At 42.0% G+C, this 16,044-nt stretch overlaps 1 protein-coding gene across 1 annotated transcript in view; it reads right to left on the bottom strand.

The window, feature by feature from the left end:
* TBXAS1 (thromboxane A synthase 1) overlaps positions 1-16,044 on the bottom strand; it is a 252,009-nt gene that overhangs the window by 235,514 nt on the left and 451 nt on the right. The window contains exon 2 of the mRNA XM_009649239.2: positions 5,190-5,388. Within this exon, the coding sequence (XP_009647534.1) occupies positions 5,190-5,287 (98 nt within the window). The 5' untranslated portion in view covers positions 5,288-5,388. The remainder of the gene's footprint in view (positions 1-5,189; positions 5,389-16,044) is intronic.

Below are 16,044 nucleotides of genomic sequence, written 5' to 3'. Positions count from 1 at the left end.
AGCAATACAGGAGCACCAGCCCCAGAGCACTCCCCGCCCGCAGAGCTCTGCTTTCTGCCGGCGGGAGCAGCAAGCATGCCCTAATATCTGAGGATTAGGATGCCTCTCTGAACCTCTCAACTCAATGAGCCTGACATGAGGACAGAGCTGTACCTCTTTATGGATGTATGTTGACGCTCCGCACCCAGGCCTGCTTCCAGCCATCGTGGTCCTTGCAGCCCTGTGCCTTTGATGGCAGCGGTGACAGCTGGAAAAGCTTGGGCTACCCATCTACAGTTGGTGCTCCTGTCAGCAAGGATCCAAGGTTTGTACTGCCTGACACTGGATCTGTCTGGAAGCATTATCTGGATGCATTTAGGGAGAATATCCTGCTCACCCTATACCTGCACTCAAACCATACACCTAGAGCTCTACCAATCACACATGTTTCGTAAATACTGGTTTTTTGAGGAGCAAAAAATGGTGCATGATCTAATTTTAGGTGGCATCTACTTTGAAAAAAAATGAAAAAAACCCAAAAAAACCCCAAACCCTGAGTTCTATTTTATCTCAGTTTTGCTCAACTCAAGCCCAAATAGCAAGGTTCTGCAAAACCAGAATGAAGTTTTATTTGGAGACAGATTATCTCTAAACTTTCTCTTTCAGAGCCCTTTCCAAAACCACAAATGTAAAATAATGCCAAAAAAAGCGATAGTACTGAAGTAACCTGTATCAAAATACTACCTGTCCTGAGATTAGCTTCTGATGTGGTCTAGTACAGGTATGGTACCAACTGATGAACCCTAACACAACTTGTCCCCTGTGTCTAAGTTTCTCCTGCATCTTAAGTGTACACAAATGTCTAGGCTTAAGGCTGGAGGAAAAAAAAATATTAATTAGTATTAATTATTAGGTAGTTTTCATTCTTTTTGATCTGAGACTGCAAATGCTTTGGGTCAGAACAGACTTGTTATGCAATGGGTGGACAGTATCTAGATGCAGCGAAACCCAAATCTCTCAATTTCTCTATACATTCCTGTAACCCAAGTGATCATTAACATTACTTCAATGTAAAAATGGCGTCTTTCTGAATGATTTACCTTTTCAGAAACAGACAAGAACACCGCTAGTATATGTTTTGCTATGTTTGAAAGCATGCTATTAGACGTGTATCTTATAAACATAAACAGACACCTCCCATCCAACCTCCATGTTTCTAAAAAATCCCAGGTTTGTTTAGACAAGGGGTTGATAATCCAGTTTGAACACAGGTATCTGAATGCTGTGACAGCTTTTTCATAATGCTAAGCTTATGGTACATTAAACTTTAAAGCAAGATAAACTCCTGCTTTCATTTTATCAAACATCTTCCCAGACAGCAAAAAAGAAAGACACAAAGCAATGTTTGCAGCTACAGCCAAGCATGGGATACCCAACTCAGCCTATGTTTGAAATGAAAATGAACAGTATGTTGCATAGATACACTACTGTATTTTTCAGTAGAGAATATCACTGGGATTTGTAAATGTTAACCTCAGTCCTCCCTTAAGTGTTTGGTTTTATTCCATGCCTGAAAGAAACCTGAGATTCACAGAGATTAAGCAAACAGAGAGAGCAGTCCTTGCAATTGAGAAAGAAAGTGCTCTGAAAGGAAACTGCTCTGATAATCACATTTGGCTAGCAGAAATCACAGGGGGTGGGAGGGACATGGACAAGAGATTTTTTAAGAGTGCTCAGTGTTGTGCCAGTGGTATTACTGAACTTTATGTATTTAGCCATAGTATGCCTTTTTGGGGTCAGTAAAGCAGTTTTATTGTCTATCACAATAGTAATGAGGTATCAAAAGCCATTGAAGAATCCATGATATGAAGCCTGCAAGAGGAGACTTTACCTACTGAGAGCAAGTAGTGAGGATAGGGAGGGTGGCGGACAACTAAGTCCTTCAGGAATGGGGGACAGCAAGCAGGCTTGAGACCATCAATTAAATTAACAGCTCACCAAAAAAGCAACCTCGGGTTTGTTCTTCCCATTTCAAACCTGAAGAGACTATGTACCCAAAAACTTCTCTGTTCTTTCTACTCCCAACATTAAATCAATTACCTTAAAAAGCCTCTCCTTACAGCTGACTTAAGGTCATGTGGAGGATAAACACTGAGCGATTAAAGTCGCTGAAATTTTCCACTGATTTCAAATTGACACAATACACTACAAGCATCACCTTCATATTACACTGATGACAATGCATGAGAAATCAGAGGTGTGCTCTTAGAGGATTTGTTATAGTTATTGATGATCTTCATTGTATCATAAATAACAGTCTAAAAAAATGACCAAATCATTCAGGTTTCCTCCTAAGACCTGTATCTTCTCTAGAAGTTTATTTTTATGCAGCTACAGCCTCTCCTCCCTTTCTCAATCAACCCTTGCTTCTCTCCCTGCTTCATATGACCTCATCTTACCCAAAAATGTGAAGAGATTGGTCTTATCACAACTTCTCAAGATACCAGTTGCCAGCTGAACTGTGATAAATCGCAGCTGGCCTTACAATACACATGCTCACAGGAACTGAGGCTGAGCCGAGGGGCAGCAGCTCAAGGGTGTCATTTAAACCACCAAGTACCCCCATCCACAAAACTCATGCTAAGGAAATAGCTCAATAACACCACAGTTTCCATCGCTGCGTTACTATTCTAGCGTGCATTAGATCTATCGACTCTCTTCTCTACCTGCAGCTGCCTTCTGTTTAGCTTGTAAGCCTTTTACAGCCAACAAGGTGGACAAACTGCCTATTCTTTGTACTCACACAACAGCTGACCCAATATGACCCCCATCAATCATAAGCTACTACCATAACAAAATTTACAATGGCAAATATTCATTCCTCCCTTCCTCCATGACTGCCCTTCTAAAGAGATACAATGCTGGCAGAAAAAAAGCTAGAAAAAGAACAATTCAGAAGTTATTAAAAAACGAGAATAAGGCTTAGAATGAAAACGTCAAAGGAACTTGAAGAGTTATTACTTTATTATTTCTCCTACCATACATAACTCTTGTGTTTTCTGACTCCTAGAAGAGCCAGACAATTGGGTATGCAACATGACTGTAATAAAAACATTCTGTAGAATTAGGGACCTGCATTACTATTAGCAACCCTTTGCATATTCTTTAAATAATTCCTTGAACCCAAGGTTTCAGCCATGAATAAAGGAAGCTGTGAGCACGCATTGGGTTTTACTCATTTGTTTAAACAGACATGCAGTACAAAAAAACTTTATAAAAAATAGACTCTCAAATGAATAGGTTGACGGGTTTGAACAATAACCACCACACCTGCAGATGTGCTTCAAGCCGTTAATCTTACAGGTTCAGTCACCACATTTCACTGAAATAAATGGATCTGACTAGCTTAGCCACCAGGCAAACCCACCAATAGCCCACTGATGTTGCCCAGCATATTTCACTGAAAGTTTAAGAACCATCACTTCTTATTGGAAGAGTGACCTATAGGCACCTGTATCTAACAAGCTACTTAAAATCAACGTGTATTTGTAGATCAACAAGATTGGTTAGGAATGACCATTGGCAGGTAAGAGTATAAAACCCTTTCCCACATAAAACTCCAGCTTCCTTTACTTGTTGCCTTCACAGTATTCACCTTCAGCCAGGAAAGGAGAAGCACTGAATGGGGTTATCTCTACTGTAAGGCAATTTCCCACCTCATTCCTAAATTGGACTTTTTGAAACTTATATGGTAGGCACTCAGTTCAGCGGCTGACTGTCCACAGCCAGGACCCCTGTTTAACTTCGACTACAGTTTGCAAGAAGAGCTAGGTTTCTTTACGGCAAGACTAAATTCTGCACTAAACTGCCATGTCTTCACTTCAAGGGGAGGAACAGCCTGAACCAGAAAATGAGGCTCTGGAGAAGCATGCACCAGAACGTGTCCTACATTTACACCGAGCAGTAACGTGTCTTCAGAGACCTCAGCACATCTTGGCATATACTACATGGAAGCATCAGGCTCTTTCAGCTGTCTCACAGGCTTCCAGATCTCACCAGCTGATCTGCTGCATTTCTGAACTGTGGATGTGCCTCTGCCCTCCCTCTCATCCCCTTAAGCTTACAGAGATCCACAGGTCAGCAGCTAAACGGTGTGGTTTTACGGAAAGATCTAGTGCTGCCATTCTTTTTCCTAGTAAAATTCAAAGGAAGTAGGAGTTGGACCTTTGTGATGATTTGGGCAGACCTTATTAAGAAAGTAGGCTCACTCACCTACTTGATATGGCAACGCACATCAAATACGGGCTTGATTTTGCTCTTTTTTAGTCTCTCTACACCCTCCATTAACACACAAGGAAGTTGAACAGGGTCAAAGAATGAAGAAACGTGCAGAAGCAACCTGTCATTTGCACTGCTACAACAACTGTGCTGAACTCACGGTGCCATCACTATTCCTTTCTAGATTAGATTGGGGTTTCTGTTAGAGGTTCTTTTTCTACCACTGTCCCTGAAACTTTTTCTTGAGCAGACATACAAATGAGAAAAAAAACATTGGGCGACTGGAAGGCGGGATTTGAAGAGGTATTCAGGTAAAACCAGTCAGAAAAGCACTCCCAGTTCAGCTAATTTAATTTCTGAAATAAATTATCCGGACAGGGTGGGGTTTTTTTCATTTCAGCACAGATCACTGCAATGCCTACTATGCTAACCATTCGGGTTGTTGTTATTCTGATTTCCATTCAGCGTGGAAAGAACAAGTGAGGAAATTCAAGCAGCCGTTAAAGCGTCTGTACACTTAAGCCAAGAAACCTGGCAAGGGACAAGTGTACAGCATAGTACAGAGAAGAGGTCCAACCAGACCCTGTAACAGGTACTCAGTTTCTTTCTGAGCAGCACCAATGTTCCTGCCGCCTACAGAAATGAATAAGAAACCAACAGTAGTAAGTTCTTCATTTTGATGACAATTTTTGTTAGCAGTTTGTTGGTAAAGCACTTACAAGAAAATATTGCAAGGGGAGAATTCTCTAAAAAGCATCATGAGTTTTGTCAATATTTATTTCCACCTCTGCATCCAACCCAGCTCCCCTTCCACGTCCCTTCTAACCAATTATCTTCTAGTTTCCCCTTATGAATAGAAGGCTACAGATGTTTGGGGGAGCTTCAGCAGGCTTGGTGTCTGACACGCAGCCCATATCATCGTTGTCACTTACCAATACAGCAGAACCAGGAAGACCACCAGCAAAGCCAGGGTGACTGTTGTCCTATTCATTTCTGTGGAGGCAAATGCCAGGAGATCTACAGGCTCCATTTTCCTCTACTACAGCTCCAGCCTGGAGTGGTGTAAGTGTGTGCGCAGGGGAAAGTTTCCTCAAGAGCTGATAAAGCCTTCCACAGCTATATGAATGACATCTGCAACAAAACAGGAACCAAGAGAGCAAAAACACATAAAGTCAAGTACAAACTGCAAACCTTTCCTGTTTTCATCAGCTGCACTCTCTGAGAGAGAACTTGAGGGTTCCCTGAATGGTAGGATGTAGCAATTCCCCCCCCACGCCTCCCACTGTTGTTGACTGTCATGCCATTAAATATTTACATACCCACCGCTTGAGACATCAGTGCTGTTGAATAAGTTTTTAGACATCTAGTATGGGAAACTTGGGAAAGTGTGGGGAAAAAAAAAAGAGGGGGAGAGAGCCTGACCATGATCTAGATCATGGAAAAAGAATATAAAGACCCTTCAGGGGTGGCCTGGCATACAAACAGTGGCATTCTCTGAAGGAACAAGAATACAGCATTTCTGCAACATAAAACTTCATTAGCACTTAATGTCCAAACTGGGTACACTTTAAAAGAATGGAACAAAGTAAACTTTAAATTATCAAATTAGAAGGAGGAATTAGGGGAAAATTCTTCTAATGTGACTACTAGAAGACATATATAGAAAGAAAAACTAATGAGCAGAAAAAAAACCAACTGTAGTGTCAGGGTCTGTAAGCCAGCATCTGTCACACTGGTTAACCCACAGACAGCACTGTTTGGCCGTATCATCTCAGGTTTGTGACTACTACAGCGAATTTTCCTGGATCAACGAAGTGCCCCCCCTGGAGGTACCATTTAGCTAGCCTCTCTGGAGACACTTTGCCTACCCCTGCGTTGTATTTCTAGTATCAGGGTTAACATCTACTGTCTCTGCATTGTGGCACAGTCAAGCTATCACACTCCTTTGAACAACCTACACAGGAACTGTCAAACTTTGACTGCAGTTTGGGAAATGGTTTGTCTGTAGTATATGAATGCTTCAGCTTTATTCCATATTTTCCTGCCTGCAAACCCCAATCCTGTTTCAAGTATCTGATCCAGTCCAATTAGAAAAGTCAACCTGAAAGCAAACCTTGAAGCACTTCTGTGAGAGAAGACCATCAACCTGTTACACTCAAAGTTATCAAATGCCATTATAAAAAAAATCTTAAGGATTACAACAGCAGCGGCAGCTTGCAAGTAAACACTCTTGCCCATGACAAAATTCCCCTGACTGTCCAGTATTGTTTGTTACTTATGAAACTAGAAATACTCATATACGTACTACAGCCTTCCAACCTATTCCATGCAACCTATTTGAAAGTTAAGGAAATCAAAACTACCCAAAAAACTAGGTTTGTGAATTATACGGTAACCTTGAGAAACAGAAATTCTGCAACATCTGATTCCCATAACACACCAGATGAAGAGTGGTTTCTTCTCATACAACCCCAAGATAATAGCTTAGATTTAATGTGCAAGGCTTCTCCAATATCACTGTATTACATTTTCAGCTCTTATCAGAGAAGTTAATAATATAGGTATCAAAAAAAGTAAAGTCTCTAACACAATGGAGTTTAATTTTAAGAAGATTTGGCTCTACTCTAACTGAATCACTGCTATTTTGGTTCTCTGTGCTTCACAACTGCATTAATTTCCTTCCAGCCTCAGATCCTTGCAGAATAAGTAAAAGGTGTTAACCAGCTCATCAGCTCCACAGAATAGCACGGTAGTTCACAGAAAACCTTGCTTATTGTATTAAGAATGCTATTGCTATTCTGGGTCAATAACAGCTCTGCCAGTTTGCTGCTGCTGCCAAGTTCTCCAAGAACAACTGCAGCAAGATTCAAGACCAGTGACGCAAGGAATTAATCAGTGGGCACAAGCCAATCCCAACCAGCAACTCATCCTGTGGGACTTTAATTAAAAAAATAACAATCAAATATCCATAAGCATTAAAGCCTCTTCAAAAAAGAAACCCAGTCACCACAAGTGTAGAAGGTAATATTCCAATTCCACTGTGCTTTAATTTACTTGGCTGTTTAATTAAAGGACATATTTCTCTGCACACAGAGGACTGATGCCTTCCTATTAGTCAACGGCAAAATTCCTATCAGCAAACACCAAGTACAGACCTCACTTATTCTTTAAGAAGTACACTGGAGCCTTTTCCCAGTCACACTGGGAGGTAAGTGGGATGAACACTTCTTAGAAACACACATTATGAAAGAAAACAGGCTCTCACATCAGCATCCAATTTGGAAGAGAACACATAATCAAGCACTCAACAACAACCACCATCCTTTTCTGTTCTTGATGTTGGGGCTTCTTTTATGTTTTGTTTTTTAAGCTTTGGCACCTTGCTAGAGGGTTTAACTCCAACCATTAAGAAGGGTGGCGCACAGCATTGACTCCAAACCCCACCTGGAGCACTCCTCATGGCAGACCCACACGCCCACAGTTATCACCCCAGAGTTAAGGATCTCAGCTGCATGAAGAGTCACAAAAATCCACATGATGCTTTTCAAGGTGGGAGGGAGGGAAAGGAGTCAAGGATGCAGACAGCAATGAAAACAGGCCATTAATCACTCCTTTGTCTAGTGTTCCCTCTCTCTTTACAGGTCCTTTACATGAGAAACACCACCCTAATTAACTGGTTAATAGCACAGATATTTTTCACCAACCTCCCAGTTCTTTTTGTGGAGCCACCCTGGTCAGGCTGATTATGATAATGGTATCAAAGAACTACGGAGACAGATACGAAGTCCTCACTAACCGCATGCTGGAGGAAGCCAGAGACAAGCAGAAGTGGAAGAGAGCCCTTTCCTGTCAGACTGCTATGAGTCATCATCTGTATTTGCCTCCACAAGGCTTCACTCAAGATTGCATCTACCAAGGTTCACAGCTCCTTGACGCGGGGCCATCTGGGCTCTTCTCTGAGCAAGTAAATTCCACAGATTGCCACCTTGTTCAACACAAACTTCAACAACAAAAAAACATGTTCAACACAAACTCACATTCAAGACACCCATCTCACCCTTCAATCCCCGGCACTGCCATAACTGCAGCCTTGGAGCTCCCCAGCAAATGGCAGACCTACAAAACAGAAGCAGTTCTTCAATCCCAAAAAACCAGAACTTCAGCTTGCATGGACATTCGCAGCTGTGAATATTAAAAAAGGGACGTACATTACAGCATTCCAAGTGTGAGAAATTGAAGCGTTTCTCCACTGAAAAAGAAAAAAAACCCAGCACACAGACAATTCAGGTTGGCCAGAAAGCCTTCATGCCTTAAAGCCCTGTCTGCTCTAACTCCAGGAATATTTTCTGTAAAGGCTCTTCCAAAACAATGCATTTCAACTGCAGAATGAATACAAGTGTGGCAATGAGCCTCAGCAATGCTTGACATACACAAGTATCGTTTGGACATGAACTACAGAGCTTATTAAAAAGCAGGATTATAGACCTTCTCAGCAGACCTAAATCATGTTAAGGATTTTGACCTGTCTTCAAAGCATATCAAATGAAAAATGTAGTCTTATGTATTTCAGAGGCTAATGACTAACCGGCTTGACTAACCACGAACTCCTGCTAATGACCAAATTCAACTCCTCTCATGCTATTCTACCTCGTATGTTTTAGGTCTATAATAATCTAATTAAGGCTGAGCCACACCAACTTTACGATAGATGAAGGAAGTCTAGAAAGGTGTTAAGTTTTAATTTTGTAGCAGTTCTTCTCTATAAAAATTTGTAGTCTTCAGGTCAAGGAAATTCTGTTATATAGACAGCTTAGCCACAAAATACTGCAAATGAAATACCACAGAAGAGCTTAAAAAAAACCCCATGAGATTAATCAGAGACTAGTTTACGTATAAGCTTTAACAAAGCCCATGTACAAAACTGTGTAAATATATATGATCTTAATTTATCTTAAAGAGAAAAACCTTTCCAATGCCAAAATGAATTCTTAACATCTTTAAGGCAGACCAATCAAAAAGATGAAAGGCACATTTCACAGTGAGATTTTTTTATACTTAAACAACCTTAATAGCTGAAGTACTGGGAATATTAATGTATTGGAATAGAGGGATTTACAGTGGCCGTCTATGACTTCATTATTACTATCCCTGTTCAAGGATCGGCCAAGCAGATTAATCAGATGATTTTGTACTCCTGCATGATAAACTATGACAAACTACTCAACAGACAGACTACCAAGGCATCAGAGTCTACTTATGAAGATCCTGCTCTGCATTCAAAATGGACGGAAGCACCAAAAGGATACCACGGGCTTATGGAAGATTCTTGAACCATGAATAAAATCACTCCAATGAACTGGATCTCAAAAGGCAAACATGGCAACCGTGAAACCACGCTGAGGAAGCCGCTTTCATGACACTTCCTACTGAGAAACAGAAAGACCACTTTTATACTTAAATTGTTTCCCCAACTCAGAACCTGGTTATGTTAACCCAAATGCTTCTCAGAAAACAGGTACCCGGCTTAAAATTCTAGGAAAGCTAAAATATTATGCAAACTTGTACTTCACTAACAAATTTAATCTTAGCTGACAAAAAGTTACGGTACTTCAAATTCAGTCAATATCAGAGGGGCTAAAAAACTCATTATGCTAACTAAATGTAGTGCCGCTGTACTAAGTCCCCTCTAAAGCAACAAGCTGTGAGATATCCTAGTTATTTCAAAGAACTCCACTTAGAAATAGCACAGGTTTTGTGGTCAAAAGGAATGACAGTTTCTTCCTCTTGCTGTGAGAGCTCAGAATGAGTTTCTAAAATAAAGTTACCTTTGCTAATAGTGACATTAAGATCTTGCAGCCCCAGTGAAATTCCAGAGAAGGCAGAAATTAATGTAACATCTGCTGCCCATGGCCGGGCAGTTCTAAGAAAATTGACTTTATTAAATAATCGGTAACTTGTTTATATTTCTATAGCTTGCTTTAGAAACATTGATTGATTCAAGCAATCCTATAATTTCATTGTCCTATAAACTTGACTGGAGATAAGCAAGGATTTATGTTCATGGATCAATAGCTCCACATTGACAGCAAAAGCCAAAGAACCCTGCTTAGACTAGTCTTGTAGCTGCAGAGAGCCGTATAAATGTTTGCCTTTGTAACAATATCATGGTAAGAAACAATAAGTTATAATTTCTTCTGTGAAGTTCAGGTTTTAAACACCATGAAAAAAAAACTTAACCTTCTTTGTTTGACTGGAAAGCTACTCTAGATAGCAAACTCAAGGCTTGAATTCTCCAAACTGTGTTTCAGAACTGTGAAAAACTTAACAGAAGCACCCTGTTCTATAACTTAATTAACTAAACTGTGCTTATCAACTGCTTTTTCATCCAGTAGCTTGTGGAACTGACACCAAAACATGTACAGCTCAGTCCTTTTCCACACTTTGCAAATAGGAGGATGTAGAACACTGATTTTCTCCAATTAGCAGAAATATTTTGAGAGCTCGGTGTGCTCTCTGTAGCTACTACATTCCCACCTTACCTCTCCAGTTTGCAGTTCAATAATTTTACTGTGGAATCCTTTCAATATGATACAAAGAGATTTCTTTAGAGAAAGATTACAAGCAGCCTCCTTAAAAGCAGGGCAGCCACATTGGAGGCAATTAGCCACAGCAATCAGTGTTGCACAGAGCAGTGCAATGGCTCCTGGATTGCCAGCTGGAGAAACCCTGGCCACTGCACCCTTTGACTTGCCCTAATGGAGAAGGGGAGTCGAAGAACAAATAGAAAGGAAAAAGGGGAGAACAGCAGCCAAGAAGAGGCAGATCTGGCCATCCTTGTCATGGGAGGACAGCCACGGCCATCCACCAGCCTGCCCCTGTGCCCCAGAGATGGGCTGCCAGGGCCAGGATGGGGGATGGGACGGGAGGACACAGGATGGGATGGGAGCTGAGGGCAACCCCCATGTAGACCAGCCATCACCAAAGGGTGCAGGCGCACCGGGCTGAACATAGGAGGCAGGTAACAGGGTCCATCGGCAGAGCAAGGAGTGAGCTGGGACCAGGGGTCACCCAGGGGGTCAAGTCAGCAACTGAAGCCCCAGACCCAACCTTCAACGGTGTTTCTGGGCCCATAGGCAGAGTGTGTAGGGGCAGGGTCTCAGGTGAGGCCAGTTAAGATAATTAAGGACAATTAAGATCTATTGGTGCCCTCAGGGACCTGACAGGCTCAGTACTAAGACCTGGAACGGACAATGACAGACACAAGGGAGCAGGGTATTTGAAAGAGTAAACTCACTAATACAACATATTTATCAATACCCTGTCAAAACTCAAAATGACAAAAGGGGGAAGGCACCAAAAATCACAAAAATCTTGAACCTCAGATGAGGTAAAGAAGCACTCTTCGCCTGAGGCCCACTGCCCATTTTTCAAATAGCACATTGCTTCCAGAAGAAGCCCCACAGTTGTGAACTGTGAACGTTCCCATGGGTTACGGCCCTTAGGCTGACCAAGAATGGTAGAATCAGGTCTCATCTGGGAAATGTGAGCAGTATCAGCTCTGCCTTTATGCTTTATCTCTAACTGTCTAAAATCAGAGGGATTGGATACATTTATCCCTCCAAGATGAAAAAGAAAGTAAAAAGAAAGAGCAAAAGAATGTACAATGGATTAGACAATACAAACATGCCAAAACCAGGACAGGCATTACAACTTGGACACCACCATCATCTAGGCTCAGCACTGAAGAGGCAGTAAGCTGGCACAAAGGAAAAAGAAAGGTCAAAATCAAGCAAGTCAGACTAATACTATTGCCACAATAATGATTTTCATACTTCAACAAGCCCAGAAGCTATTAGTCTACATCCACATGTAGAAAGGCAATACGACTGCAGAGACTCAACCTGACAGATTAAAGTAATCACTGAGGACCAATCTCAGTTCTTCAGCAATTCTTTAGCAGCATCCACAGAGCCTCTCTTTTAGGCTGCAAAAACATCTCTTCATGGGACAAGTTCTACTGGAGAACACCAGGTACAGGGATTGGTAATGCTGCTGTGACTCCTGTAGGCAGGCAGGGGGAGGTGGGTGCCCTGTTGCCTCTCTTGCCTTTGAAAATGTTCCCCATGATAAATATTTCAAAATGCCAATAACTGCAGTGTGAACAATCATGCTGGATATTTTCAGGTGACAGTAAGAACACAAAACATGTAAGAACACTGCAGCACACAGAGCTGTGACAGGAAGAAATGTAATACCTTCACGCTGGGGGGGCAAATCTAGGGGCAATATAAGATACATTGCAAAGCCTTATCTTCACTCATGCCCCTATCCAGGGGATATTCACTGCCTAAATTTATGCATCACATGATGAATAATTCTTGGTAGATCGTGCCCAATATTCCCCAAGGTCTGCTTACCCATATGAAACGGAGCACAGATAACAAACATGCAAATTGCAGCCCCTTAACGTGCTGCAGAAGAGCACATGTAACATACAGATGGCTTTACTCTAGTTCAGCCTTTTGTGCTCTCCCATTCATCGCTTTTGTGCTGCAGTCCTTTCTGCTGACCCCTTGTACACTAATTGATGAAATCAGAAATCCCTGCAGCTCTCATTCTCAGCAGATATGTTGTAACACAGGCATGCATAACTGGTGAGGGGGCAGAAAAAAGAAAAAGTGAAAACCCAAACTTACACAATCACAAAACTAGCATTTCCAAATTTCAAGTTCTTACTGCAAGTCCCGGCTTAGTTCAGGTTTTTGCTAAAGCACTAGTTCTTCATTTGTGCAACTGTGACAAACACAGGGTTTACTGGGGGCAAATACAGTCAAGCCCTCAAAGCAAGGTAAAAAAATGTTCCAAAGCTATGAAACTCAAAGGATCAGAGCTAAAATACTAATTAAACTATTTTAATTGCTCAATTAAAAAAATGCATGTTCTTCTTGCAGTCTCATGAATCTGAGAGTAAATTTGTGATTTCTGAATGCTTGAGGTTAGCAATATTTGCAAAAGGGCATGAACCCAATAAGCTGACCTGTTAGCCATGGGAAGAGAGGTTAAGTGGAAGACTAAATAATGTGACATATGAGTTGAAACAGCACGAAGAAGTTAGTCTCAACGAGATTTCAACCCTGCTGACACTCATGTTAACTTGCTCTCTCAGACTAAAGCATAGATGGGATCTGAGCCTAAGGTTCACAGTCAGTCCAGCCTCCTACTTCCTTCCTACCTTCTGCTGCCTTCTACCAAGTGGCAGATAAGCACAACCTTAGACTGTGGCTGGGGTAGTGTAAAAATGAAATATGTATCCTTCTCAGTTTCACTGAAATACAAAAAAAAAATATATAAAAATCTGTGGAAAAAAAGTTTCAGCCATCACACTTCATCTTCTTACTGGCTGCTGATCAGAGCTAAGGTTCAGGGAAAACCATGGCTCTGTGACAATCTGAGAGGACCGCTTTGTACTCGCCACAGAGCCTAACAAAGTCTTCAAGCTCCAAGAGTCTTGGGGGTTTTTTTTAGATTTCTTAGAAATTTCTTTCTACTCTGAACATGCTGCCGCTTTCTTTACCTTCAGCCAATTAAGTCCAACAAGCTCAAGTGAGCAATTGCAATGATAAATCAGCTCTAGTATGAGCATGGCCAGCAGCCCTGGCAACTGTCCACTTTTAACTTCAGCTCTTCTTCCTCACCACCCATTTTAAAGTATTCATTTTAACTCAGAACACCACTACCTGCAAACACCTCCCCCTCGCCCAGCTCCAATGGGGAGCTCCACACTCACACACCAACCAAACTGGCATGATGGGATCTCCAGCCCAGCACAGAGTTGTACAGCCATCAACAAAAATTTAAACGAGGTACATTGGAAGAGATGAAGCTTTGAGAGCCAGACCTGTCGGACAGGTACCCCAATGTATGAAGCCAGCAACTACCCAGATGCATGGCAAGGGACTACTTCAGACAGCCCAGGGGCAGTGGGATGTTATGATGAACCATGATTCATTTACCTTATATTCGTAAGCAAAGCGACACATGAATGCAAGATGCTAGATGGAGTAAGCTGACTGGAAATGGAGAAGAGCCTGGGGTTTAAGATGGGACCTCTATTTATGCAAGACTAGAAGCCGAGGGCAGACACCACACAGGACAAAAGCCCCACCATACATTTGATAAAATATTGTTTCTTCTGGTCACCTTTACCTTGGTTTCCCTTGGCCAAAGTCTGTAAAGCAGTGAGGCATCAAGCGACGGAAGCGGGTGCTGAGAGGGGCCTTTGCAGGTGCACACAGGTATTTTAATGGCATAGCAAGGAACGGCATTTTTCTAAGTCTGGTGAGGGTAGGTGCATTCTGTCCTTGTGTGATGCTATCAGCTCTCTGGATGGAAAGCACCAACTCCCAGGGTAAAATACTGTTTTTCTCTTAGTATATGTAACTCCAATTAACCTTATTGGAGCACTGCGGGTACACTGAGAAGATTACACTCCTTAATGCACAGTTACAGCTGTATTGTAAATGCAACATTACACACTTTCTATTATGGTTCAAGACCGCTACGCTCTTCAAGACTGTTATAAACCTCAGAAAACAGGGGTTTATAATGGAAACACTGAAACACTCAACTCTAAAAACCCCGGCAGAGAGGAAATATAGCTATAAATTCAGGTTCTGTTTTCCAGCATATACATTGACAAGGTATGAATAATATGTATTTCTACACTTAGAACAGACAGATGTACACATTGCTCAGGGTAACCTTTGCTGTAAAAGTGGAGGATGGAAAGAGCTCAAAGTGGAAAGAGCAACCTTTTGTCTTGTCTTTTACAGAGTTACTGCAATTGCAATAATGACATAAAAACAGCAATTGAAATTTAGTAGCCTGTGCACCGGGGTTGGATTCTGAATGCACTTTTTTTTTTTAAAAGGGTGGGTTATGTTTCTATGGCCAGAAAGAAAAAGACACAACCCGCCCCAAACCCCTTCAACCTCTTTTTTTAAAAAAAAAAAGAATTGGTTATTTGGATACTGTTCAAATGACATTGCAAACCAACTTACTATCCATTGTAAAAATGCATATTGTCTACATATTCTCTATATATTCTCTTCTATATATAATCTGGTCCCTAGCTTCTTAACACCACCAAGGAGCAAAATTTGGACTAGCAATTCCTGGACTTGCTAATGTAAAAAGACCCCAGTCTGTTTGGCAAGAGAAAGACGGGCAGGCAACTGTACTCATTGGGGCTGTGGCATCTGGGAATTTCTTCAGATATTAATAGCAACAGCAGAGGTGGGTCAATATAATCCCATTAGCCACATCATGCTATTTGACTTCTGATATGTTTGTGGAAAGGAAAACAGAACGACACAATTGCTTTTGGGGAGGTACGCTGATGTTGGGTAAACAGGAAAATCCCTGCCTGTTTTAGACATTGCAGCCCAACTGGCAGATGGGGAAAGGTGGAATAGAGGGGTCTGTGCATTTTGCCGGCACAGCCCTCACACCCAGGAGGGAGCGGGGAGAGGGACCCACTGCTGCTGCTGCCCACATGGGGCTCGGTGGAACAGGAGGTCCCACCGTTGCCATCCTCCTCCTCGGGCACCTGCTCTGCCCCAGGATTTCAGTGGCATCCCTGGCCATGCCACCACTTTGGAGACAGAGCTGCCTGTCCTGCAGTGGCCACCATCGCCTGGGTTAAGCTGGCATGTGTGGTGTCAGCGTACAAGGGAATACCCAGAACTCAGCGAGGCTGCACCGCAGATATGGCCCCCGTTTTTTATA

The sequence above is a fragment of the Egretta garzetta genome, unplaced genomic scaffold (genome assembly GCF_000687185.1).
Source record: "Egretta garzetta isolate BGI_Z169 unplaced genomic scaffold, ASM68718v1 scaffold321, whole genome shotgun sequence".
NCBI lineage: Eukaryota > Metazoa > Chordata > Aves > Pelecaniformes > Ardeidae > Egretta > Egretta garzetta.
This window is presented reverse-complemented; position numbering and strand designations above follow the sequence as displayed.